At 46.4% G+C, this 27,828-nt stretch overlaps 1 protein-coding gene across 1 annotated transcript in view; it reads right to left on the bottom strand.

Moving 5' to 3' along the window:
- The window catches only part of LOC134923949 (plasma kallikrein-like), a 136,315-nt gene that overhangs the window by 60,922 nt on the left and 47,565 nt on the right, over positions 1 to 27,828 (bottom strand). Inside the window, exon 7 of the mRNA XM_063920799.1 lies at positions 7,522 to 7,681. Coding sequence (XP_063776869.1) covers positions 7,522 to 7,681 — 160 coding nt within the window. The remainder of the gene's footprint in view (positions 1 to 7,521; positions 7,682 to 27,828) is intronic.

The raw sequence follows: 27,828 nt of genomic DNA, 5'->3' as shown, positions 1-27,828 counted from the left end.
CAATCTGTTGAAATCAGAGCACTACATTTTGGCCACCGTGCTCGATCCTAGATTTAAAGCCTACCTTGGATCTCTCTTTCCGGCAGACACAAGTCTGCTGGGGTTCAAAGACCTGCTGGTGACAAAATTGTCAAGTCAAGCGGAACGCGACCTGTCAACATCTCCTCCTTCACATTCTCCCGCAACTGGGGGTGCGAGGAAAAGGCTCAGAATTCCGAGCCCACCCGCTGGCGGTGATGCAGGGCAGTCTGGAGCGACTGCTGATGCTGACATCTGGTCCGGACTGAAGGACCTGACAACGATTACGGACATGTCGTCTACTGTCACTGCATATGATTCTCTCACCATTGAAAGAATGGTGGAGGATTATATGAGTGACCGCATCCAAGTAGGCACGTCACACAGTCCGTACTTATACTGGCAGGAAAAAGAGGCAATTTGGAGGCCCTTGCACAAACTGGCTTTATTCTACCTAAGTTGCCCTCCCACAAGTGTGTACTCCGAAAGAGTGTTTAGTGCCGCCGCTCACCTTGTCAGCAATCGGCGTACGAGGTTACATCCAGAAAATGTGGAGAAGATGATGTTCATTAAAATTAATTATAATCAATTCCTCCGTGGAGACATTGACCAGCAGCAATTGCCTCCACAAAGTACACAGGGAGCTGAGATGGTGGATTCCAGTGGAGACGAATTGATAATCTGTGAGGAGGGGGATGTACACGGTGATATATCGGAGGATGATGATGAGGTGGACATCTTGCCTCTGTAGAGCCAGTTTGTGCAAGGAGAGATTAATTGCTTCTTTTTTGGTGGGGGTCCAAACCAACCCGTCATTTCAGTCACAGTCGTGTGGCAGACCCTGTCACTGAAATGATGGGTTGGTTAAAGTGTGCATGTCCTGTTTATACAACATAAGGGTGGGTGGGAGGACCCAAGGACAATTCCATCTTGCACCTCTTTTTTCTTTCATTTTTCTTTGCGTCATGTGCTGTTTGTGGAATGTTTTTTGGAAGGGCCATCCTGCGTGACACTGCAGTGCCACTCCTAGATGGGCCCGGTGTTTGTGTCGGCCACTAGGGTCGCTTATCTTACTCACACAGCAACCTCATTGCGCCTCTTTTTTTCTTTGCGTCATGTGCTGTTTGGGGAGGGTTTTTTGGAAGGGCCATCCTGCGTGACACTGCAGTGCCACTCCTAGATGGGCACGGTGTTTGTGTCGGCCACTAGGGTCGCTTATCTTACTCACACAGCTACCTCATTGCGCCTCTTTTTTTCTTTGCGTCATGTGCTGTTTGGGGAGGGTTTTTTGGAAGGGCCATCCTGCGTGACACTGCAGTGCCACTCCTAGATGGGCCCGGTGTTTGTGTCGGCCACTAGGGTCGCTTATCTTACTCACACAGCTACCTCATTGCGCCTCTTTTTTTCTTTGCGTCATGTGCTGTTTGGGGAGGGTTTTTTGGAAGGGCCATCCTGCGTGACACTGCAGTGCCACTCCTAGATGGGCCCGGTGTTTGTGTCGGCCACTAGGGTCGCTTATCTTACTCACACAGCTACCTCATTGCGCCTCTTTTTTTCTTTGCGTCATGTGCTGTTTGGGGAGTGTTTTTTGGAAGGGCCATCCTGCATGACACTGCAGTGCCACTCCTAGATGGGCCCGGTGTTTGTGTCGGCCACTAGGGTCGCTTATCTTACTCACACAGCTACCTCATTGCGCCTCTTTTTTTCTTTGCGTCATGTGCTGTTTGGGGAGGGTTTTTTGGAAGGGCCATCCTGCGTGACACTGCAGTGCCACTCCTAGATGGGCACGGTGTTTGTGTCGGCCACTAGGGTCGCTTATCTTACTCACACAGCTACCTCATTGCGCCTCTTTTTTTCTTTGCGTCATGTGCTGTTTGGGGAGGGTTTTTTGGAAGGGCCATCCTGCGTGACACTGCAGTGCCACTCCTAGATGGGCACGGTGTTTGTGTCGGCCACTAGGGTCGCTTATCTTACTCACACAGCTACCTCATTGCGCCTCTTTTTTTCTTTGCGTCATGTGCTGTTTGGGGAGGGTTTTTTGGAAGGGCCATCCTGCGTGACACTGCAGTGCCACTCCTAGATGGGCCCGGTGTTTGTGTCGGCCACTAGGGTCGCTTATCTTACTCACACAGCTACCTCATTGCGCCTTTTTTTTTCTTTGCGTCATGTGCTGTTTGGGGAGTGTTTTTTGGAAGGGCCATCCTGCGTGACACTGCAGTGCCACTCCTAGATGGGCACGGTGTTTGTGTCGGCCACTAGGGTCGCTTATCTTACTCACACAGCTACCTCATTGCGCCTCTTTTTTTCTTTGCGTCATGTGCTGTTTGGGGAGGGTTTTTTGGAAGGGCCATCCTGCGTGACACTGCAGTGACACTCCTAGATGGGCCCGGTGTTTGTGTCGGCCACTAGGGTCGCTTATCTTACTCACACAGCTACCTCATTGCGCCTCTTTTTTTCTTTGCGTCATGTGCTATTTGGGGAGGGTTTTTTGGAAGGGCCATCCTGCGTGACACTGCAGTGCCACTCCTAGATGGGCCCGGTGTTTGTGTCGGCCACTAGGGTCGCTTATCTTACTCACACAGCTACCTCATTGCGCCTCTTTTTTTCTTTGCGTCATGTGCTGTTTGGGGAGGGTTTTTTGGAAGGGCCATCCTGCGTGACACTGCAGTGCCACTCCTAGATGGGCCCGGTGTTTGTGTCGGCCACTAGGGTCGCTTATCTTACTCACACAGCTACCTCATTGCGCCTCTTTTTTTCTTTGCGTCATGTGCTGTTTGGGGAGTGTTTTTTGGAAGGGCTATCCTGCGTGACACTGCAGTGCCACTCCTAGATGGGCACGGTGTTTGTGTCGGCCACTAGGGTCGCTTAGCTTAGTCATCCAGCGACCTAGGTGCAAATTTTAGGACTAAAAATAATATTGTGAGGTGTGAGGTATTCAGAATAGACTGAAAATGAGTGGAAATTATGGTTTTTGAGGTTAATAATACTTTGTGATCAAAATGACCCCCAAATTCTATGATTTAAGCTGTTTTTTAGTGTTTTTTTAAAAAAACACCCGAATCCAAAACACACCCGAATCCGACAAAAAAAAATTCGGTGAGGTTTTGCCAAAACGCGGTCGAACCCAAAACACGGCCGCGGAACCGAACCCAAAACCAAAACACAAAACCCGAAAAATTTCAAGTGCACATCTCTAATGTTTATTGAAGCACACAAGAGATATATAAAAAATAACTGGACCAACGGCAAATACAACTGCAGTTCAGTGAGAGTAACTGATAGAGTCTCTGGAAATCAAAACAGTCACATACTATAGGTCGGTCTGGAAACCGATAACAACTGGAAATAAACGATGATCGGCCTGGAAGCCGATGATGACAAAGATACTTGGCAATATCGATGACTGGCCTGGAAACCGATGGTAACTTGAAACAGGATTTGTACAGGCAATTGGTAACACAGATGATCGGCCTGGAAACCGATAGGAACTTGCAACAGAGCTACACAGTCAAAGGCAATGCTTGCATACAACAACAGAACCAGGTTAGGTTATTGCAGGAGACAACTGAACTTTAAGCTGAATGCTTTAGTGCAGGTTGAATAGCACAGTGTTGATTCAGAGTAATAACAAACAGGTGAGTATGATATGCAGCAAACTGAATGGCTGGTGCCTGTAGTTTCATGGAAGAGTTGACACAAGGGAGTCTTAGGAGACTGGAGCCAGGAGACGCTGTGCACTGGATGCGACGCATTGTTCAATGCCATGATACTGAGCAGGAACTCTGGCTATATACTGCCTGGTCAGCAGGGATTGGAGAATCAAGTCATGTGAGCGCTCCAGTGCTCAGGAGTGGATAGCACCAAGTCAACTGACTGCAGGGGGTATATTTACAAAGATTCGTGTTTTGGCCGTTTTGAAGGGTGTTTGAACTCGATTGGTATCGGGTGCATTTTACTGCAACTTTTTGAATCCTGATACGATCATTCACTAAGCTGCCGAGTTTTGCTCAATTGTTTTTTCCGTTGTCGATGTGATTTCGTAATATCAGGCAGTGTTTTACGGGAGTGATGAGTAAAACACTGCCTGACAAAACACAAGGAATCCCGGCCGGATCTGTGAGATCTGTGCAGGGCATCATTGTGTACCTTAAAAAGTTGTTTAAAGTCGTAAAAATTCAGAAAAAAATTGTGTGGGGTCCCCCCTCCTAAGCACAACCAGCCTCGGGCTCTTTGAGTCGGTCCTGGTTGAAAAAATATGGGGGGAAAAATGACAGGGGTTCCCCCATATTTAATCAACCAGCACCGAGCTCTGCGCCTGGTCCTGGTTCCAAAAATACGGGGGACAAAAAGCGTAGGGGTCCCCCGTATTTTTTAAACCAGCACCGGGCTCCACTAGCCAGGTACATAATGCCACAGCCGGGGGACACTTTTATACTGGTCCCTGCAGCCCTGGCATTACATACCCAACTAGTCACCCCTGGCCGGGGTACCCTGGAGGAGTGGGAACCCCTTAAATCAAGGGGTCCCCCCCTCCAGCCACCCAAGGGCCAGGGGTGAAGCCCGAGGCTGTCCCCGCCATCCAAGGGCGGCGGATGGGGGGCTGATAGCCTTGTGAAAAAATGTGAATATTGTTTTTAGTAGCAGTACTACAAGTCCCAGCAAGCCTCCCCCGCAAGCTGGTACTTGAAGAACCACAAGTACCAGCATGCGGTGGAAAACCAGGCCCGCTGGTACCTGTAGTACTACTACTAAAAAAATACCCCCAAAAAAAACAGGACACACACACCGTGAAAGTATAAGTTTATTACATACATGCACACCTCCATACATACATACTTACCTATGTTCCCATGAGGCTCGGTCCTCTTCTCCATGTAGAATCCTTGGGGTACCTGTGAAAAAAATGATACTCACAGAATCCAGTGTAGAATCAGACCTTTGTATAATCCACGTACTTGGCAAAATAATAAAACGGAAACCCGACCACGCACTGAAAGGGGTCCCATGTTTACACATGGGACCCCTTTCCCCGACTGCCAGGACCCCCCCCCCTGACTCCTGTCAAAGAGGGTCCCTTCAGCCAATCAGGGAGCGCCACGACGTGGCACTCTCCTGATTGGCTGTGTGCTCCTGTAGTGTCTGTCAGGCAGCACACGGCACAGATACAATGTAGCGCCTATGCGCTCCATTGTAGCCAATAGTGGGAACTTTGCGGTCAGCGGTTGACCGAAAGTAACCTCACCGCTGACCGCAAAGTTCCCACCATTGGCTACAGTGGAGCGCATAGGCGCTACATTGTATCTGTGCCGTGTGCTGCCTGACAGACACTACAGAAGCACACAGCCAATCAGGAGAGTGCCGCTCCCTGATTGGCTGAAGGGACCCTCTTTGACAGGAGTCAGGGGGGGTCCTGGCAGTCGGGGAAAGGGGTCCCATGTGTAAACATGGGACCCCTTTCAGTGCGTGATCGGGTTTCCGTTTTATTATTTTGCCAAGTACGTGGATTATACAAAGGTCTGATTCTACACTGGATTCTGTGAGTATCATTTTTATCACAGGTACCCCAAGGATTCTACATGGAGAAGAGGACCGAGCCTCGTGGGAACATAGGTAAGTATGTATGTATGGAGGTGTGCATGTATGTAATAAACTTATACTTTCACGGTGTGTGTGTTCTGTTTTTTTGGGGGTATTTTTAGTAGTAGTACTACAGGTACCAGCGGGCCCGGTTTTCCACCGCATGCTGGTACTTGTGGTTCTCCAAGTACCAGCTTGCGGGGGAGGCTTGCTGGGACTTGTAGTACTGGTACTAAAAACAATATTCACATTTTTTCACAAGGCTATCAGCCCCCCATCCGCCGCCCTTGGATGGGGGGGACAGCCTCGGGCTTCACCCCTGGCCCTTGGATGGCTGGAGGGGGGGACCCTTGATTTAAGGGGTTCCCACTCCTCCAGGGTACCCCGGCCAGGGGTGACTAGTTGGGTATGTAATGCCAGGGCCGCAGGGACCAGTATAAAAGTGTCCCCCGGCTGTGGCATTATGTACCTGGCTAGTGGAGCCCGGTGCTGGTTTCAAAAATACGGGGGACCCCTACGCTTTTTGTCCCCCATATTTTTGGAACCAGGACCAGGCGCAGAGCCCGGTGCTGGTTGATTAAATATGGGGGATCCCCTGTCATTTTTCCCCCCATATTTTTTCAACCAGGACCGGCTCAAAGACCCCGAGGCTGGTTATGCTTAGGAGGGGGGACCCCACACAATTTTTTTCTCAGTTTTTACACTAAACAGACCCTTTCCCATAGATAACCATGCACAGATCTCACTGATCCGTGCATGGTTATCCAAACTCGACTGGAAAAAGCAGGTCTATTTTTTTGCTGCTTTTTTTAATGAATCGAAAAAAAACAGACCCGCACTTGAGCACTCAGAAACTAACACCCAAATACGAATGAATAGTGAATGCCCGTATTGTATGAAATAACAGCCGTGTTTGACCGATGGTCTATTCATTCGTATTTCAGAACTTTGCAAATCAAACCATTACGAATAGTCCAAACACTGCCGAGATTTGTGCTTAATGAATTCCCGGATTGGGACTTAGAAAAAAAACACAAATCGGACAAACTCGGATTCTTAGTAAATACTGGCCCGGGTGTCATGGCGGAGCCCATACTCCAGAGATGGTAGGAATACATCGGGGTACACGCTGTATGGCAAGCGGGTACACACTGGAGAGAGTCTCTGCACATTGCAGGCAATCATGGAACATGCTGCCAGGCTGAGGATGTGAACTCCGGATGCCAGCACATCAGAGCACCGGTAAGTGACGTGATGCAAAATACAGATTCCTGACAAATATTTTTCATTGATCAGATTTTTCCAGTGAAACAAATAGTTTACAGAGCTGCCATGTTTCAGCAATGCTTTAATTCTTACCATTAAACTTCAGCCTATCCATTCTGCTGGTAAAATATGCAACAATACAAATATTTCACCAAGAAGTTTTGAAAGTTTTTCTTATCTCTAGTATTTGTCTTGATATTGGCCATCTTGACAGCATTGCACTAAGGCCCCTACACACGCATTCATGGGAACCAATAAAATAAATCATAACATGCCCCTCCTGCAGTCCTGTGCCATCTCTCCACATGCTTCCATACAGTGAATGAATGTCAGCACTCTGATTGGTGGATAGCTCCAGCCACCCACCGATCAGCATGCTGGCAGCCATTCCCTGTCTGGCTGCAGGCTGGGAGGCAGGTAGAGAATGCTGTTTTGTGGCACTGATTGTGTGACCACCACCCACCTCTGCTCGAATGCCCCTAGTATTGTGGGGCCCCAGTCAGCTGCCCAGTGTGCCTATATGTTAAGATGGCCCTGGATATTGAGGCGTGCTGTATAAACATTGTTATTACTGTTCCTGTTGGGTTTATCTGTAAGTGTAACATTATAAGTGCAACATTATAAGTGAGTAGGCTGTAAGGGTTAGTTATTGCAACTAACCTTAGCAATGGTTCATTCCTTTCTGTTGTTATATAGGTAAAAAATAAACAGTTTGGATAGAATGTGCAAATCTTCTGACATGTGTTCACATCAGGGGCAATAACACTTGCCAGACTATCCCCAGAAAATTCCATTGTCTGAAAGAGATCTCTTCGGCAACCTAGAAAATACAATGGAGCAGAAAATAAATTGTTACATTTCACTGCTTATCGATGTCTTGACTAACCTCCTATTGTAGCTGGACAATTTTAACAATTACAGTAGCTATTTTAGAATATGTACAGTATACGATCTGTCCTGGGAGGGCAGCCAAGAGAAACAAGAGGAAACTTTCCCTTTGCACGCCCTTGTATTAAAATATCACTCTCAGTAATGATATACTACTGTACATCCAACATTCCATACTGCACATAGTTAACACAGCACAGCAAAGTCACTGTAAAGTATAACTGAGAGCTCATTGTCTATATAGTGCTGACGACGGCTATATATATATACATATATATATATATATATTTATTAGTGATGAGCGGGTTCGGTTTCCGAGAAACCGAACCCCCCCGAACTTTACCCTTTTTACACGGGTCCGAGCCATACTGGGATTCTCCCGTATGGCTCGGCTAACCCGAGCGCGCCCGAACGTCATCATCCCGCTGTCGGATTCTCGCGAGATTCGGATTCTATATTAGCAGTCGCGCGTCGCCGCCATTTTCACACGTGCATTGAGATTGATAGGGAGAGGACGTGGCTGGTGTCCTCTCCGTTTATATAGTTATAGTTAGTTGATCTGATTGCTACTGCTTAGCTTATTGTGGGGAGGATTGGGGAGCAGCTGTTAGGAGGAGTACAGTGCAGAGTTTTGCTAGTTTTTTTTTATCCGTTCTCTGCCTGAAAAAAACGCTCCATACCATATCTGTGCTCAGCCTCAGTGTGCTGCATGATATATCTGACTGTGCTGAGTGCTCACACTGCTTAATTGTGGGGGAGACTGGGGAGCAGCTATAGCAGGAGTACAGTGCACAGTTTTGCTGACAGTGACCACCAGTATACGTTTGTCTGCCTGAAAAAACACTCCTGTGGTGTCTTTTTTTCTTTATACTATAAGTATAAACGCAGTCTGCTGACAGTGTCCACCAGGTCCATTATACTGTATATAGCAGTACGGTAGGCCACTGCTGTACCTACCTCTGTGTCTTCAGTCACTCGTCGTCATACATAAAGTATACTATCCATCCATCTACATTGTATACCTGTGGTGTCTTTTTTTCTTTATACTATAAATGCAGTCTGCTGACAGTGTCCACCAGGTCCATTATACTGTATATAGCAGTACGGTAGGCCACTGCTGTACCTACCTCTGTGTCTTCAGTCACTCATCGTCATACATAAAGTATACTATCCATCCATCTACATTGTATACCTGTGGTGTCTTTTTTTCTTTATACTATAAACGCAGTCTGCTGACAGTGTCCACCAGGTCCATTATACTGTATATAGCAGTACGGTAGGCCACTGCTGTACCTACCTCTGTGTCTTCAGTCACTCGTCGTCATGTATAAAGTATACTATCCATCCATCTACATTGTATACCTGTGGTGCCTTTTAGTTGTGCGCATTAAAATATGGAGAACAAAAATGTGGAGGTTAAAAAATAGGGAAAGATCAAGATCCACTTCCACATCGTGCTGAAGCTGCTGCCACTAGTCATGGCCGAGACGATGAAATGCCATCAACGTCGTCTGCCAAGGCCGATGCCCAATGTCATAGTACAGAGCATGTAAAATCCAAAACACAAAAGATCAGTAAAAAAAATGACCCAAAAATCAAAATTAAAAGCGTCTGAGGAGAAGCGTAAACTTGCCAATACGCCATTTACGACACGGAGTGGCAAAGAACGGCTGAGGCCCTGGCCTATGTTCATGGCTAGTGGTTCAGCTTCACATGAGGATGGAAGCACTCATCCTCTCGCTAGAAAAAAGAAAAGACTTAAGCTGGCAAAAGCACAGCAAAGAACTGTGCGTTCTTCGAAATCACAAATCCCCAAGGAGAGTCCAATTGTGTCGGTTGCAATGCCTGACCTTCCCAACACTGGACGGGAAGAGCTTGCACCTTCCACCATTTACAAGTGCTGGAAGGAGCACCCGCAGTCCAGTTCCTGATAGTCAAATTGAAGATGTCACTGTTGAAGTACACCAGGATGAGGATATGGGTGTTGCTGGCGCTGGGGAGGAAATTGACAAGGAGGATTCTGATGGTGAGGTGGTTTGTTTAAGTCAGGCACCCGGGGAGACACCTGTTGTCCGTGGGACGAATATGGCCATTGACATGCCTGGTCAAAATACAAAAAAAATCAGCTCTTCGGTGTGGAATTATTTCAACACAAATGCGGACAACAGGTGTCAAGCCGTGTGTTGCCTTTGTCAAGCTGTAATAAGTAGAGGTAAGGACGTTAACCACCTCGGAACATCCTCCCTTATACGTCACCTGCAGCGCATTCATCATAAGTCAGTGACAAGTTCAAAAACTTTGGGTGACAGCGGAAGCAGTCCACTGACCACTAAATCCCTTCCTCTTGTAACCAAGCTCCTGCAAACCACACCACCAACAACCTCAGTGTCAATTTCCTCCTTACCCAGGAAAGCCAATAGTCCTGCAGGCCATGTCACTGGCAAGTCTGACGAGTCCTCTCCTGCCTGGGATTCCTCCGATGCATCCATGAGTGTAACGCCTACTGCTGCTGGCGCTGCTGTTGTTGCTGCTGGGAGTCGATCGTCATCCCAGAGGGGAAGTCGGAAGACCACTTGTACTATTTCCAGTAAGCAACTGACTGTCCAACAGTCCTTTGCGAGGAAGATGAAATATCACAGCAGTCATCCTGCTGCAAAGCGGATAACTGAGGCCTTGGCAGCCTGGGCGGTGAGAAACGTGGTTCCGGTATCCATCGCTAATTCAGAGCCAACTAGAGACTTGATTGAGGTACTGTGTCCCCGGTACCAAATACCATCTAGGTTCCATTTCTCTAGGCAGGCGATACCGAAAATGTACACAGACCTAAGAAAAAGAGTCACCAGTGTCCTAAAAAATGCAGTTGTACCCAATGTCCACTTAACCAAGGACATGTGGACAAGTGGAGCAGGGCAGACTCAGGACTACATGACTGTGACAGCCCACTGGGTAGATGTATTGCCTCCCGCTGCAAGAACAGCAGCGGCTGCACCAGTAGCAGCATCTCGCAAACGCCAACTCGTTCCTAGGCAGGCTACGCTTTATATCACCGCTTTCCAGAATATGCACACAGCTGAAAACCTCTTACGGCAACTGAGGAAGATCATCGCAGAATGGCTTACCCCAATTGGACTCTCCTGGGGATTTGTGGCATCGGACAACGCCAGCAATATTGTGCGTGCATTACATCTGGGCAAATTCCAGCACGTCCCATGTTTTGCACATACCTTGAATTTGGTGGTGCTGAATTATTTAAAAAACGACAGGGGCGTGCAAGAGATGCTGTCGGTGGCCAGAAGAATTGCGGGCCACTTTCGGCGTACAGGCACTGCGTACAGAAGACTGGAGCACCACCAAAAACACCTGAACCTGCCCTGCCATCATCTGAAGCAAGAGGTGGTAACGAGGTGGAATTCAACCCTCTATATGCTTCAGAGGATGGAGGAGCAGCAAAAGGCCATTCAAGCCTATACATCTGGCCACGATATAGGCAAAGGAGGTGGAATGCACCTGACTCAAGCGCAGTGGAGAATGATTTCAACGTTGTGCAAGGTTCTGCAACCTTTTGAACTTGCCACACGTGAAGTCAGTTCAGACACTGCCAGCCTGAGTCATGTCATTCCCCTCATCAGGCTTTTGCAGAAGAAGCTGGAGACATTGAAGGATGAGCTAAAACAGAGCGATTCCGCTAGGCATGTGGGACTTGTGGATGGAGCCCTTCATTCGCTTAACCAGGATTCACGGGTGGTCAATCTGTTGAAATCAGAGCACTACATTTTGGCCACCGTGCTCGATCCTAGATTTAAAACCTACGTTGTATCTCTCTTTCCGGCAGACACAAGTCTGCAGAGGTTCAAAGGCCTGCTGGTGAGAAAATTGTCAAGTCAAGCGGAACGTGACCCGTCAACATCTCCTCCTTCACATTCTCCCGCAACTGGGGGTGCGAGGAAAAGGCTACGAATTCCGAGCCCACCCGCTGGCGGTGATGCAGGGCAGTCTGGAGCGAGTGCTGGCATCTGGTCCGGACTGAAGGACCTGCCAACGATTACTGACATGTCGTCTACTGTCACTGCAATTGATTCTCTCACCATTGAAAGAATGGTGGAGGATTATATGAGTGACCGCATCCAAGTAGGCACGTCATACAGTCCGTACGTATACTGACAGGAAAAAGAGGCAATTTGGAGGCCCTTGCAGAAACTGGCTTTATTCTACCTAAGTTGCCCTCCCTCCAGTGTGTACTCCGAAAGAGTGTTTAGTGCCGCCGCTCACATTGTCAGCAATCGGCGTACGAGGTTACTTCCAGAAAATGTGGAGAAGATGATGTTCATTAAAATTAATTATAATCAATTCCTCCATGGAGACATTCACCAGCAGCAATTGCCTCCAGAAAGTACACGGGGACCTGAGATGGTGGATTCCAGTGGGGACGAATTATTAATCTGTGAGGAGGGGGATGTACACAGTGAAAGGGGTGAGGAATCGGACGATGATGATGAGGTGGACATCTTGCCTTTGTAGAGCCAGTTTGTGCAAGGAGAGATTGATTGCTTCTTTTTTGGTGGGGGCCCAAACCAACCAGTCATTTCAGTCACAGTCGTGTGGCAGACCCTGTCGCTGAAATGATGGGTTCGTTAAAGTGTGCATGTCCTGTTTATACAACATAAGGGTGGGTGGGAGGGCCCAAGGACAATTCCATCTTGCACCTCTTTTTTCTTTCATTTTTCTTTGCGTCATGTGCTGTTTGGGGAGTATTTTTTTGAAGGGCCATCCTGCGTGACACTGCAGTGCCACTCCTAGATGGGCCAGGTGTTTGTGTCGGCCACTTGGGTCGCTTATCTTAGTCACACAGCTACCTCATTGCGCCTCTTTTTCTTTGCGTCATGTGCTGTTTGGGGAGTATTTTTTTGAAGGGCCATCCTGCGTGACACTGCAGTGCCACTCCTAGATGGGCCAGGTGTTTGTGTTGGCCACTTGGGTCGCTTATCTTAGTCACACAGCTACCTCATTGCGCCTCTTTTTTTCTTTGCGTCATGTGCTGTTTGGGGAGTATTTTTTGAAGGGCCATCCTGTCTGACACTGCAGTGCCACTCCTAGATGGGCCCGGTGTTTGTGTCGGCCACTTGGGTCGCTTATCTTAGTCACACAGCTACCTCATTGCGCCTCTTTTTTTTCTTTGCGTCATGTGCTGTTTGGGGAGTATTTTTTTCAAGTGCCATCCTGTCTGACACTGCAGTGCCACTCCTAGATGGGCCAGGTGTTTGTGTCGGCCACTTGGGTCGCTTATCTTAGTCACACAGCTACCTCATTGCGCCTCTTTTTTTCTTTGCGACATGTGCTGTTTGGGGAGTATTTTTTTGAAGTGCCATCCTGCGTGACACTGCAGTGCCACTCCTAGATGGGCCAGGTGTTTGTGTCGGCCACTTGGGTCGCTTATCTTAGTCACACAGCTACCTCATTGCGCCTCTTTTTTTCTTTGCGTCATGTGCTGTTTGGGGAGGGTTTTTTGAAGGGCCATCCTGCGTGACACTGCAGTGCCACTCCTAGATGGGCCAGGTGTTTGTGTCGGCCATTTGGGTCGCTTAGCTTAGTCACACAGCTACCTCGGTGCAAATTTTAGGACTAAAAATAATATTGTGAGGTGTTCAGAATAGACTGAAAATGAGTGGAAATTATGGTTATTGAGGTTAATAATACTATGGAATCAAAATGACCCCCAAATTCTATGATTTAAGCTATTTTTTAGGGTTTTTTGAAAAAAACACCCGAATCCAAAACACACCCGAATCCGACAAAAAAATTTCGGTGAGGTTTTGCCAAAACGCGTTCGAACCCAAAACACGGCCGCGGAACCGAACCCAAAACCAAAACACAAAACCCGAATAATTTCCGGTGCACATCACTAATATATATATATACAAATAGAGAATTCAGCACTCACCATAGCAAGCTCACTTGTCCTCACTAACTAAACCCCCATCATTTATTTATTGATGTTGTGAGGACAAGTGAGTTTGCTATGGTGAGTCCTGAATTCTCTATTTGTATGTATTTGGGTAGGTGGCCATGGGCTGCATGCACCCCACCCTATGAGTGGTGAGTGCAGACACTGCACCCCGCTTCTGGGGTGGCGAGTGCTGTGGTTTTCTATATTTGTTTGTATATACATATATATTTCCCCACAAAAGGTACAAGACTTAGGTGTACCGAAATCTCACTACATTATAGAGTTACAAATGCTAATTGTTCAAGGAAATGAGTTGCAGATCAATTGCCCTTGGCCAATCAATGTCCAGGGCAGACTAATCATTGAAATGTCTGTCTTTGTGTCCTTGCAAGAATTCCTCATGACAAGTCACTTTACACAAGCTCCGACCCAGGAACCAAAGCTCCTGTGAGCTTTATACACAGAGAAGATGAAACAACATATATTTTTTACATAATAATAAATTACGTATTGTAAACTGCATGAGGAGATATATACTGTATATCGATTTTAGAGAAATACAGGTCGGGTATCCTTTATCCGGATACCTGAAAATGAAAATATTCAGAAAACCAGAATATTTTGGCCCTGTAGTGACGTGGCCAGCGTCATGACATCACTGGAGTCTGCGGCCAATCACAGACCGGTGGTGAGGTGGCTTTGCAGCCACCATCACTGCTGTCAGGACCCGCCGCGGACACACTGGACCCCAGTGCCGACGCGCCGGACCCACCACGGGATCCCTGGAAACCCCCCGCTGACGCGCCAGACTGAACGCAGACCCCTGGAACCCGCCCGGATAACAGGTATCCTGATCTCATCTGGTACTGAGTGTATTAGTAGTGCTGAACATGAACTGCAGAAATCATGTGGGTGCATTTGCTCTCAGTCCCTTAGAGCCTGCTGCTGCCCAAGGTGCAACTCAGTCTCCCCTGTGTGTACCTCATGAGTTTTCCCTCCATCTCAGTCTGTTGTGCACTGCCATGTTGGTCCATGCCAGGTGACTGCCCAAGCACCAATGGTCGACCAGTCTCCAGTCCCATCACACCCACAGCCAATCCGTGATCAACCAGGGGTATAAATGGACTTCCTTAAGAGACAGAAGAGGCCAGTGCAATATTTTCTATAGCTCTGCTTAGACCTCTCTAGTCTCCCCTGTGTGTACCTCATGAGTTTTCCCTCCATCTCAGTCTGTTGTGCACTGCCATGTTGGTCCATGCCAGGTGACTGCCCAAGCACCAATGGTCGACCAGTCTCCAGTCCCATCACACCCACAGCCAATCCGTGATCAACCAGGGGTATAAATGGACTTCCTTAAGAGACAGAAGAGGCCAGTGCAATATTTTTTATAGCCCTGCTTAGACCTCTCTAGTCTCGCTGTATTGCTCTAAGTGCCAAACTCCACCTTGCTGCACTACAGGCTACTTAATCCAGTCCAATATGCCATCGGTTCCAGTTCAGTATCCTATACCATTGATTCCAGTCAGCTATTCTAAACCATCAGTTCCAGTCCAATATCCTGTACAATTGGTTCAAACCTGGTGTATTCAGCTATCAAGCTATTCCGGTTCTATCCCTGTGTACTCAGATTTCAAGTATTCCGGTGCACTCAGCTATCCAGCTATTTCCGTTCCAATGCGAAGTTCTAAGCAATACAGCGATACAGTTCCATCCTGGAGTATCCTGCTTTCTGTCTCCATTCTGGAGTATTCAGTTCTCCAGTACGCCAGCAATCTGATTCCATTACTGTGAATCCTGTGTTCCAACTCCATGTCATTTATCATCTGTGAATAAGAATCACTTGGACTTCTTACAGGCCGTCAGCTGCATCTCCAGAACCCACGGTTTCCAGCAGCACTCACATGTCCATCAGCTTCTCGCAGATCACTAATATTACTCTTCAGCCCTACCATCCTTCACGAGCAGAGACCACTTAAGGCCATCCAGTTTCCCAATGCTCACCACAGACTCAAAGCGGGCCAAATATTCCAGTTCGGGTCCACAGACAAACCGAACCGTGACAATGTGACACTTTTATATTGTGTGCAACTAAGTCTCTGAAACTGTATACCAAGTGCTACAATGCAGCGGCTGCAACTTTTTCCACGTCAAGTTCTGTTGTGCTTCGTATACAGACTCATTGGCACACAGATATACATGTTGCATATCATATTAACCAGCACAGTCTCCTGGTGCGCCCTAGTAAGACATATTTTCAGTAATAAAAGACGTTCACCGCTAGCAGAGTTGCACAGGACCTGGCGGCTCCTTCGCACCAGGCATCTTGTGCTGCATGGCGTTTTGAGGCTTGATGTAAGAGGACACATCTGTATTTAACTGTTCTTCTGGAAAGTACAGGAGTTTCCTGAATTCCACCAACTTGCTAGTGAAATAGGTGCGACAGGCAACATAATTCTGCAAATCGTAGGTCCATGTGGAGGGGGTGAGGCCAATGAGATGCAATTCTATGAGCATTGCTTCATTTTAGCTCCACCCCCTCTTCATAGACTTACAATGACAAGAGCCAGTATTATATTTGTGATGGGTGCAGATTCTGCAGTTCACATGGACCTCTGCACAGTGACTGCACATGGCCCTACTCCTCTCTTAAGCTGCCCTGGTGTCAAGCAGTGAGCTGCATATCCCTTCCTAGCTTCTTCCAGGGGGAAAACTCAAACGTAGGCACTTTTTTTTATTTAAAGGGGTTGGAGTCCCCCATGTCCACCGAAAGGGAACCATCACCATGTATAATGTATACAGTAGCTATCACCTGCCTAGACACCTAAGCAAACTATGCCACCAAAGTCCAGATCATCTCCAACATAACAGTGTCTCAAAGAGTGCTCAATCAATATTAATTAACACACATTATGAAATGAGACAGAAAAAAAATCAGCGTTTCAAATTTCATGTTGTAGTCTTAACCTGCCATGAGCTAGGTGACTAACATGTGACTATATTCAATAAGCAAGTTTGTGTGTGCATGTGTGTGCCTGTTCTCCCTATGTGCCATGTGGCTGTGATTGCCAAGGTATTTAAAGAAACATGGTGGAAATCTGGAAGACTTAACAATCCTTAATAGAAATCCTGAAGAAATAAACCACCTAGCCCAGAACTGGTAAATATCATAATTGTTCTTTAATTTAAAGATGGTCAAAGTGGACATCCCAGTCCTTGCAAATTCAGACACACCTCTGTACACCAAGGAAGGGCATGCATTTGCATAAAGTCGCAGGCATGCTACCGGGAAAAGACGTAGACAGAGATGCTGCTGCATGTGACTCAGAATCAGGTCCTAAGTTCTTTTCTTACATGTGTATTGGAAGATCGATTAACTGAGAAGATCAAGAATCACCCAGTGCTGAAAGTAACATTACTAATTTCTATTGTCTTATATGTTTTATAAGTTTAGATGGTACTTGCTTATAGTATTCTGGTGGTTATTTGAAGCACGTACAGTGGGATCGATATGAAATACCTACAATCAAAATCCCGATGGTCAAAATCCCGACAGCAATTGACCAACGGTCAAAATCCCGACATTTAAAATGCCGACATGGTCAAAATACCGACATGTAAAATGTCGATATGTCAAATGCCGACACTCGCTTTTCTTTGATTTTTGGCATGTGTGTCGACATAGGTCTAATAAGGCTAATAAGATATTAGCATGCATAAAACGGGGTATTGATGCTAGGGACGAGAGTATTATACTCCCGTTATATAAATCACTAGTGAGGCCACACCTTGAATACTGTGTACAATTCTGGGCACCTTACTACAAAAAGGATATCCTGGAGCTTGAAAAGGTACAGAGGAGGGCGACCAAACTAATTAAGGGCATGGAGACGATGGAATACAAGGAAAGGCTTGAAAGACTAGGCATGTTTACATTGGAAAAGCGGAGACTAAGAGGGGATATGATCAACATCTACAAATATATAAGGGGACAATACACAGAGCTTGCGCGGGACCTGTTTTTGGTTAGATCAACACAGAGTACTCGTGGACACTCGCTCAGGTTAGAGGAGAGGAGATGCCGCACAATACGGTGTAAAGGCTTTTTCACGGTAAGGACAATACGTGTTTGGAATTCCCTGCCCGAGGGAGTTGTAATGGCGGAATCTGTCAACACCTTTAAGTATGGGTTAGATAAATTCCTAATGGATAAGGATATCCAGGGGTATGGTGCATAGTCATGCATTATAGTTACTATAAATAGGGATAAAATGCAACGGCTGACAGCAGCATCAGTCAGAAACTTTAGCCAAATCATCATGCATAGGAGACCACAAATAGGTTGAACTCGATGGACAATTGTCTTTTTTCAACCTCAGATACTATGTTACTATGTTACTATGTGGACACCATATAAGTGTACCGCGTCTCCTCGCCATGCTTCGAGCACGGTGCCTCACTGCGCTCGGCACACTATTATATTCCCCCTCCAGGTCCACTGGGATGGTAAAGTATGAACAAGTCGGTTTCAATGAAAAAAATCATGAAAAACTTATGTCGACTTTTTGACCTGTCAACATTATAAATGTCGGTATTTTGACCTTGTCTGTATTTTAAATATTGGTATTTTGACTATATCAATATTTTGACCGTCGGTCAATTGCTGTCGGTATTTTGACCTTCAGGATTTTGATTGTCGGTAAATTGACTGCATCCCCGTACAGAATATAGTATTGTGCTTTAATTCATCTCATCATTTTAGTATGTGGTGAATTTCAAACATTTTAAAAAATATCTGGATACTTGATGTGAGACATTAAATGTGCCTTGCTAGATGTTTTCAAAGATGTTTATCTATTTCTTGGTTATGTTACAAATGTGAGATCTCAGGAAGCTCCATAGAACCTTCTTCCTCCTTGTGTATAACTTCACTTTCGTATGCTAAGCTTACAGTATAAGTTGTTTAAGTGAATTATTAAATTTCCTAGAGAGAGAGATCTCCATTTAATATAAGACAGGCTTTATCATCACTTAATAAGCTAAAACCCTTGTCAATAAAATCTTACTTGTTAAGTGTCACCACACAACTTTCCGTGTCTGCCTCCCGAATAGTAATGAGGTGATTTTGCTTAAAGTGGTGTACTGCTAACTCCTCTGCTTTTCTCCAAGTTCATACAGTCTACAGTACAGTACAGTAGCATTACCATTGTCATGACTAAGATCCTCACAGCAATATTTATCAAAATAATTTTTATTATTATTATAATGTGAAAAAGGATGTTTTCACAACCTTTTCACATTATTTTAGTATTACAGGTTGAGTATCCCATATCCAAATATTCCAAAATACAGAATATTCCGAAATACGGACTTTTTTGAGGGAGAGTGAGATAGTGAAACCTTTGTTTTTTGATGGCTCAATGTACACAAACTTTGTTTAATACACAAAGTTATTAAAAATATTGTATTAAATGACCTTCAGGCTGTGTGTATAAGGTGTATATGAAACATAAATGAATTGTGTGAATGTAGACACACTTTGTTTAATGCACAAAGTTATAAAAAATATTGGCTAAAATTACCTTCAGGCTGTGTGTATGAGGTGTATATGTAACATAAATGCATTCTGTGCTTAGATTTAGGTCCCATCACCATGATATCTCATTATGGTATGCAATTATTCCAAAATACGGAAAAATCCCATATCCAAAATACCTCTGGTCCCAAGCATTTTGGATAAGGGAGACTCAACCTGTACCAGAATGTACTAGAGGGCAACTGGGGAAGAATTAGCAAAATTCTCCTCAAAGTCCTAAAATTCACATTCCCATACTTGTAATGGGAAATGTAATCTGCCCGAAATATCTTTAGTTGGGTTTAGGTGCTTTGCGCACCTAAACCTGAGTGTAATGGGCACGATCAGCGCGATAATTGGAGGCAGTTGAATATCGCCCCTCACTTTAGACGGGAGATTGGGGGTGCAATAACAGTTGAATGCCCCCCTCCCCCCCCCCAACAGACTGATCACTGTGTGAAGAAAAAAAAAAGTTAGAAAAAAATATAATACCTGTACCCAGGGTCTGGTGACCAGTGATCCGGTGGGGGCAGCCAGTCATCTGGTCACTGTTCTCCTGCTGTGACCCCGGTGTAGTAAAGTGATGCGGTAAAGCTGGCATCTCACTTTACAGCACCGGAGGTCACAGCAGAGCACAAGATCAGATGACCAGCTGTCCTTCCGGATCACCGCAACTGGCCGCAGGTAAGTGTAATCGGAGGAGGGGTGTTTGCGAGTGGTAGCTGGTGACGGCACATGCGCGGACATAATCTCAATGTGTTTTTCACAAAAAATACAGTGAGAATTGCAGTAAGTGGATTCGGAGGGACATCCCCGCAATGTATTCAATTATCGCATTGTGGATTTGATCAAATTTATCACATCCCATCTGCATCTGAGATGTGGATTGTGATAAATATGCCCCTTAGTGACAAAAGGATAAAGGACTTCTAATGGTGATCCTCAGGCTTGTGTCCGGTAAAAACCACAACAGTCAATTTTCTTACAAATTCGTTCAATGAATCGATCAAATTTTTTTCCTTTCATCATATGTGCACATTTAAGTCATTTGTTGAGATGACTAACCTCTGTGATGCTAAAACTTGTGCTGGACAATGTGAATATTTTCCTACTGGCTAGCGGTCTGCTCTGCCAATATTTATTTATTTATAAACATTTACTTATATAGTGCCAGTATATTTTGTTACAGTACACTACTCAATACTTTCTCCTTAGTATGAGAATTCCCCATTGCCCTACACTACACTCTTCTCTCCTCCCTTTTAACCAGTGTTTACTGATGCACGGCCTGGGTTTTGGATACAATTTCCTCTGCAAAACTGAATAAGGGCCCAAACCAATTATGTATTATTCATTCATGTAAACATTTTTTGGAAGAAAATTTATTATTCAAGGTCTTTGAAGTTCAGGAAAATCATAATAGGTCACTGTGGGATAAAAATCAATGTTTTACAATGCAATAACATCAAAGTATAAATGATCTTATCTATTTGTTAGACAATTCAGAGTTTCTCAAAACAATCCCAAAATGAAAGAAATTTGTATTTTATCCTATACCAGCCCAGGGATCAGCACTAGAAGTATTATACTGTTTCAAATATAGAAATTTCAGCAGTGATGTTGGTTATATGAACTTGAGCAAAGCATTGGTTATATGAACTTGAGAGAAGGCATTATGTCAGCTAAAGAACAACCCCCTCATTACTATTCGAGATGCAGGCAAGCAAGGTAGATTGGTGACACTTAATAACCTAAAGCTCTCGTCTATATAACCTTGTTTGTGAAGTGAGGATAAAACACATCCTAATTGAAATAGAGATTCCGCTGCAGAATTCAATAATTCATCTTATATTCTTGGCATATAAAAAGGAAGTTATACACAAGGGTATTGCATATATACTCTGTGTGTGCGTGTGTGCGTGCGTGCTTTTATATATATATATATATATATATATATATACACTGAGGCGGCTCCATCGCAGGCGTGCACTCCTGGCGTGACTAGGCGATCCGTCCGCCCGGACGGAGACACTGTAGCAGCTAGGCACGCCTGGCACAGATGGAGCCATGACTAGTGTGGCTCCATCTGTATATATATATATATACACACAAAATCTTCTGTAATACTTATCCCTCTGTAGTCCTGCAGCAGCACTGCACAAATCACTTAGAAATTGGAGCTGCGCTATTTTACCAGTGATCTGCGCTATTTTACCAGTGATCTGCGCATGCACAGTGGGAACATGACAGCTGCACTATTTTTTCATAGACCTGAGCAGGGTTGCCATCAGAAATTGTGGGGCCCTGGACTGACAAAATAGGTAGGGCGCAGGGACGTGCAGTCAGGGGAGGCAGGGGAGGCAGTGCCTCCCCTGTCCTTAATGATTAAAATACAAAGAAGATACTTATGACACAGATTCTGTGTCATAAGTATCTGCTTTATCCTTTCTATTATTTTAATAATGTAAAAAAAGTTTTACATGAGTTCAGAGGCACCACTCTCGGTGCCTCCTGCTGTCAATATGTTTCGGCCGGAAGCGGGGGGCGGGGCTAAACATCGGGCTGTAGAAGCCCATTAAGAAAAAACCCTGTAAGCGGCACTAGTGTGAGTGCCTCTGTGACAGGGGCGTGCTTTCAGCCCATATGAATGCACGCCCCTGTCCCTAACACTGATGTGATTGGGCAGTGGGCTGGGCCGGACCACCCCCAATTCCTGGGCCGGCTGACTTGAGCATCAGACTCCCTCCCCCTCCTTCCTCCCCCCCCCCCCCAATCTTATCAGCGGCGGCCGATAATACCCATTTCTCTCCTTCCCCTCCAACCCCCCGGCTTCACCCGCAGGAGATTAAAGTCGCGGCGGCCGCATTATATACAGGGAGAGCAGAACTGCAGCGAAGGTCCTGCCCCCTCCCAGGGCCGTCCACCGCTCACTTTCACGCACAGACAGCACCAGGGCTCCGGGGAACACCCTGCGGGAAGAAGTCCTCTGGTGCGGGTCACCAGCGGTAAGGAGAGGAGGGGGGGGGACTGGTAGAGGGGAGAAGACCTCTACTGCGGGGCTCCGGCGGTAAGGACAGGGGGGGTTGGGGGGAGAGGGGAGAAGACCTCTGGTGCGGGTCTCTAGCAGTAAGGAGAGGAGGGGGGTTAGGGGGAGAGGGGAGAAGACTGCTGCGGGGCTCCATCGGTAAGGAGAGGGAGGGGGGGGGGGATGAATACCTCTGCTGCGGGGCTCTGATGGTGGGGAGGGGGGGGAGTCCACTGCTGTGGGGCTCCATGAATGCGGAGGAAGGGGAAGAAGTCAGTAGCTGCAGCAGTGGCGGAACTACTGCCAGGGTTGATGCTAGATTCAAGTGGGCTAAGGGACCTTTTCCATCAGGGGGAGAAGCCACGACACAAAAGGGAGGCGCTAGGCCAGCAGAGCGGAGCGAGCCACCGAGCCCGAAGCGTGGCGAGCGAATCGAGCCCGCGAGGGTACTTTTCGGGTACCCTGTACGGCTGTAGCTCCTCCACCTGGTGACGTATCTCCTCCCCTAGGTATGTCAGAAGGTCCCTTTTCCCACTCCGATATAGAACCAACCCGGTGCAAGCAGTGCCTTGCACTGGTGCCCGCCTCTGTCAAGGGGCCTAAAGACAGCGTGGCATGTAATGAGTCAAACTGACTCATTACATGCCGCCAGAGGCGTCAAAACGGGAAGGGGGGGAGGGGGCAGCTCGCCCCCCCAAACATGAGAGGCGCCGCTGCCAACTTGCCAGAGGATCAAATTGCAGCAGTGAACAGAGGCGGGTTGCGCCGGCGGCTCTAGCTGCTTTCCGCGATCGGAGCTCTCAGCTCCAATCGGGTGACAGCACATACATATGAGCCGGCAGCAGCAAGAGCCGGCCCCTGGACGTTGTGCGGAGGCAGCAGTGAGGGGCGTGGCTTAGCAGCCGGGAAAGACTGTGCGTGGGGCAAGTGGCGGGCGGCATTATATGCACGCTGAGCCAGGCACAATGTAGGGATGGACCTGTAGTGCCCGGACACGGTACTCGCGCTTTAACTGTATTCAACCAGCAGCCGGCCACACATCTGAGGGTACAGGCGGGTTGATGGCAGGACCATACCTTGACGTCATTCTCCGACTGCAGGACACGGGCTTGTTGCGGCTGCTCTCTCCTGGCATCCTTCCTCATACCCTGGCACTGCTGAGTCTACATTTTTATATTCAATCAGTGTGTGGGGGTGCTGCTGAGCCACCTGATGTGAATAAGGTGAATATGGTGTAGTGTAATGTGAATAATGAGTGGTACATTGTCTCTCTCTCCCTGGCACTGTGTCTTTCCCTCTTTCTCTCTCCGTTATGTGTAAAAAGGGATGCTGTCTGCCGTTATGTGTAAAAAGGGGGACGCAGTCTGCCGTAATGTATAAAAAGGAGGATGTTGTCTGCCATTATATGTAAAAAGGAGGACGCTGTCTGCCGTTATGTGTAAAAAGGGGGACGCAGTCTGCCGTAATGTGTAAAAAGGAGGACGCTGTCTGACGTAATGTGTAAAAAGGAGGACGCTGTCTGCCGTAATGTGTAAAAAGGGGGGCGCTGTCTGACGTAATGTGTAAAAAGGAGGACGCTGTCTGCCGTAATGTGTAAAAAGGAGGACGCTGTCTGCCGTAATGTGTAAAAAGGGGGGCGCTGTCTGACGTAATGTGTAAAAAGGAGGATGCTGTCTGACGTAATGTGTAAAAAGGGGGGGCGCTGTCTGCCGTAATGTGTAAGAAGGGAAACGCTGTCTGCCGTAATGTGTAAAAAGGAGGACGCTGTCTGCCGTAATGTGTAAAAAGGAGGACGCTGTCTGCCGTAATGTGTAAAAAGGAGAACGCTGTCTGCCGTAATGTGTAAAAAGGAGGACGCTGTCTGCCGTAATGTGTAAAAAGGGGGGCGCTGTCTGACGTAATGTGTAAAAAGGAGGACGCTGTCTGCCGTTATGTGTAAAAAGGGGGGCGCTGTCTGCCGTAATGTGTAAAAAGGAGGACGCTGTCTGCCGTAATGTGTAAAAAGGAGGACGTTGTCTGCCATAATGTGTAAAAAGGGGGGCGCTGTCTGACGTAATGTGTAAAAAGGAGGACGCTGTCTACCGTAATGTGTAAAAAGGAGGACGCTGTCTGCCGTAATGTGTAAAAAGGGGGGCGCTGTCTGACGTAATGTGTAAAAAGTAGGACGCTGTCTGCCATAATGTGTAAAAAGGGGGCGCTGTCTGCCGTAATGTGTAAAAAGGGGGACGCTGTCTGCTGTAATGTGTAAAAAGGGGGGCGATGTCTGCCGTAATGTGTAAAAAGGGGGACGCTGTCTGCCGTAATGTGTAAAAAGGGCTCCGCTGTCTGCCGTTATGTGTAAAAAGGGGACGCAGTCTGCCGTAATGTGTAAAAAGGGGATGCGGTTTGCCGTAATGTGTAAAAAGGGGGACGCTGTCTGCTGTAATGTGTAAAAAGAGGGCGCTGTCTGGCGTAATGTGTAAAAAGGGGAATCTGTCCGCCGTAATGTGTAAAAGGGGCTCTACCTGGTGTAGTGGTGCTACTGTGCGGCGCAATTTGAATAATGGAAACTACTGTGCACCGTACTATGAATTGGTGGTATTTTGTGGCCACACCCCTACCCCACGAAGTCATGCCCCTATATTTTTTGCGCGCGCCTACGGTGCGCACTGTCCTGTTTTACATAGGGGGGGGCTCCGATGTGTCAAAGTCAGAAAAATATCACTATGCACACTGCCATATTTGCACCTCATGCGAGCTCCCGCTGCGCGTGCAAGAGCTCTCCCGTGCGTGCGCATACTCGCAGTCGCGTGCACCCGCAGGCGCACGATATGCGGATTTACGGTAGAGTTTGTATGCGTCTAGCGGGCGACTCAATCGATATATATTTTAACCATATAATGTATTTTGTAGATCATGGTCCCTTTGATAGATTCTGAAAGTTTAGTTAATATAGCATGTTCATGGACAAAGAGATCCCTCTTTGTTTGATACGAAGGGTCAGACATGGATCATACAGTGGTGTTTAGTATCCATCGGAAGAGTATTTAATTAGCAATATTCCGGTGTTGGTTTGAAGCGGATTAATCGCTCGTGCGAATAGTTATGGACATAAGAAGTTTATGTCCATTTACTATTATTTGCACTTACTTATCCATGCGGCGGGAAACCTAGTTTCCCACCCACCTGAGCAGTTGGAAATGGTCTCAGCCCACCTGTATGAATCAACCTATGACCTTTTGTTATAATGCGAAGACGAATTCCTGTGTCCAATGAACAATGAGATTGTAGGGACCATTGAATTGTATTGTGTGTGGGGCATAAATAGACAAGCCGACCTGATCCAGCTGACTCTCTTCAACGGTTCTCATCACTGATAATCGGGAGCTGGATATTCAGAAAGGCGCATGCGATCGTTCCCTTTGTGCGTAAGTTTTCTCCGCAATCATATTGTCTTTATTGTTATTGTGAGCCATATCTCTCTCTCTCTCTCCATATCTCTCTCTCTCTCTCTCTCTCTCTCTCTCTTCCTCTTTCTCTCTCATTTTCCCTTAAACATAATTGTATTGTATTGTATTTCCTGTGTAGTTATCTGGTTAGTTAGTCTATGTTATATTGTAGTGTATGACTTGTATTGTATTATTCTTTTTCAAGTATAACATTCATATAAGGCGTTAGACCCTAAGCCCAGTATTTGTGTATTTCTTATAGTGTTAAGTATTCTCAGAGCGTCGGTGACGCTCGAACAGCTTTTAAGTTAATAAGGTTACACTGTGTTGCATCTACACTCTATCACTACACTAAGGTTTTCCTGTATAATACATTGTTCATGGTTTACATATAAAGGTTTAACATTGTGAGCGTCAGCGCCGCTGGTGATCTCCTCGTGGTCCCGAGCGTCCGCTACGCTATAGCGAACCATTACGTTAGTCGGCAGCCAATAGCGTGCCTGCCTGTGATCTCTTGGCCGTGAGCGAACGTGACGCTTGAGCGTCTCGACTACGGCTAAGCGATTGCTACGCAACGTGCGTACCCTTACGGTACTCCATACGTCAATAGCGTACAGTGTTCTTAGACCTCTTAAAGGGTTTTAAATAAGATAAATATTTAGCTTTATCAATTGGCGGCTCGTCCGTCCTTCACATATCTCTGCTAGGTAATTTCAGCAGACATTATCCATCAGCAAAGGGCGGGAGATCATATTCCTCGTAGTGCTGCCTGGATAAGCGTCTGCTTCACTTAGTAAAGGGTGCTGAAGGAATCCGGAACCGGAGGTAAGAACAACACGCTAGTGTCTTTTAAAACTGTTTATTTCTGTCTTGCGTACGCACACACGCATATTTGCATTTCTTTTTCATTCGTGTATTTTCATATATCACTCTCCTGTTTGCCATTTTATAATTGATAAACGTGCTAAGAGAGATTTGTCGCTATTTCATAGTTAAAGTGTAAAAGTAATACATTAAGGTGTAAATTGCAAAGCACGCACGCAGCTCTACCTAAAGATACAAGGAGAGATTGGTGTGGGGTTCGGTAGATGATCGAGGATCATCTACATTGATAAACGTGTAAATTGTGTTACGGTGGATATTTGCTTTGTGTACACATGTCTCTAACAAAGGGCTGAGACTCGCGTACGCAACTCAAAGGCCGACGCACGCAGCATATATTACGCAACGGAGCGTCCGGGTACGCCCACGTAACTCAAATCACACGCTAGTGTTATTTTAACAGGCGAAAAGGTGGCAACGCGATAAATAGCGCAAATCGATTTTAGTGTCCGAAATTTAGACTAACAGATCCTTCTCCAAATTTACAACACATCTGGTCTAAAGGAAAGAAAATTTCTGCGCAGAAATAGAAATAGAAACAAAAGTGTACATGTGGTGAGTGAGTGTTTGCAATTATATAAGTTCTACAATTTTTGAGGTTGAACCACAAGAAGTCGAGTTCTCGTGAGGTACATGCATGTAAGTGACGTACATGGTGGCTAGGGAGGCATCCCTTGTTAAACATAAAATTTGAGCATTAGAGTGTAGCAGACCAGGAGGTCACACTGTAGCAGCAGACCAGGAGGTCTTATAACAAGACCAGGAGGTCCAGTTACAGCAGACTAAGAAGTCCGCTATAGAGACAAGTAGCACAACACCAGGAAGGGTTGGTGCGGAACCCATATAGGCCATAAAGCTCTGGCTGAAGGAATTCGCAGCCGTAATTTTCAATTCCACTGGTCGCTCCGCACATAAGATTAGTTGCTTATGTGCAGAACGATTGTACCGCACGTAATTGTGTGCATTAGTTAGTAATCTGACCCAGTGCCATTTGTGTACGAAAGGGGTCATAAACGCTATTTGTACATTCTAACGTGATTTGTCTAATTTTTTTTATTTTAAGGGAGGTTCGTCAGTCACTTGGGAACTATCCAGCAACCAATAGTTACTGGAAAGAGTAAGTGCTCTGCGGATCACCCTCACATGTTCCAGTAAATAGCGGTTCAGGTCGCAGGGGCCCTGGGTCGAGTACGCCAGCACTAGGACAGTGTGTAGGTCGTATTGGTCG

Source organism: Pseudophryne corroboree, chromosome 1 (assembly GCF_028390025.1).
Source record: "Pseudophryne corroboree isolate aPseCor3 chromosome 1, aPseCor3.hap2, whole genome shotgun sequence".
Taxonomy (NCBI): domain Eukaryota; kingdom Metazoa; phylum Chordata; class Amphibia; order Anura; family Myobatrachidae; genus Pseudophryne; species Pseudophryne corroboree.
This window is presented reverse-complemented; position numbering and strand designations above follow the sequence as displayed.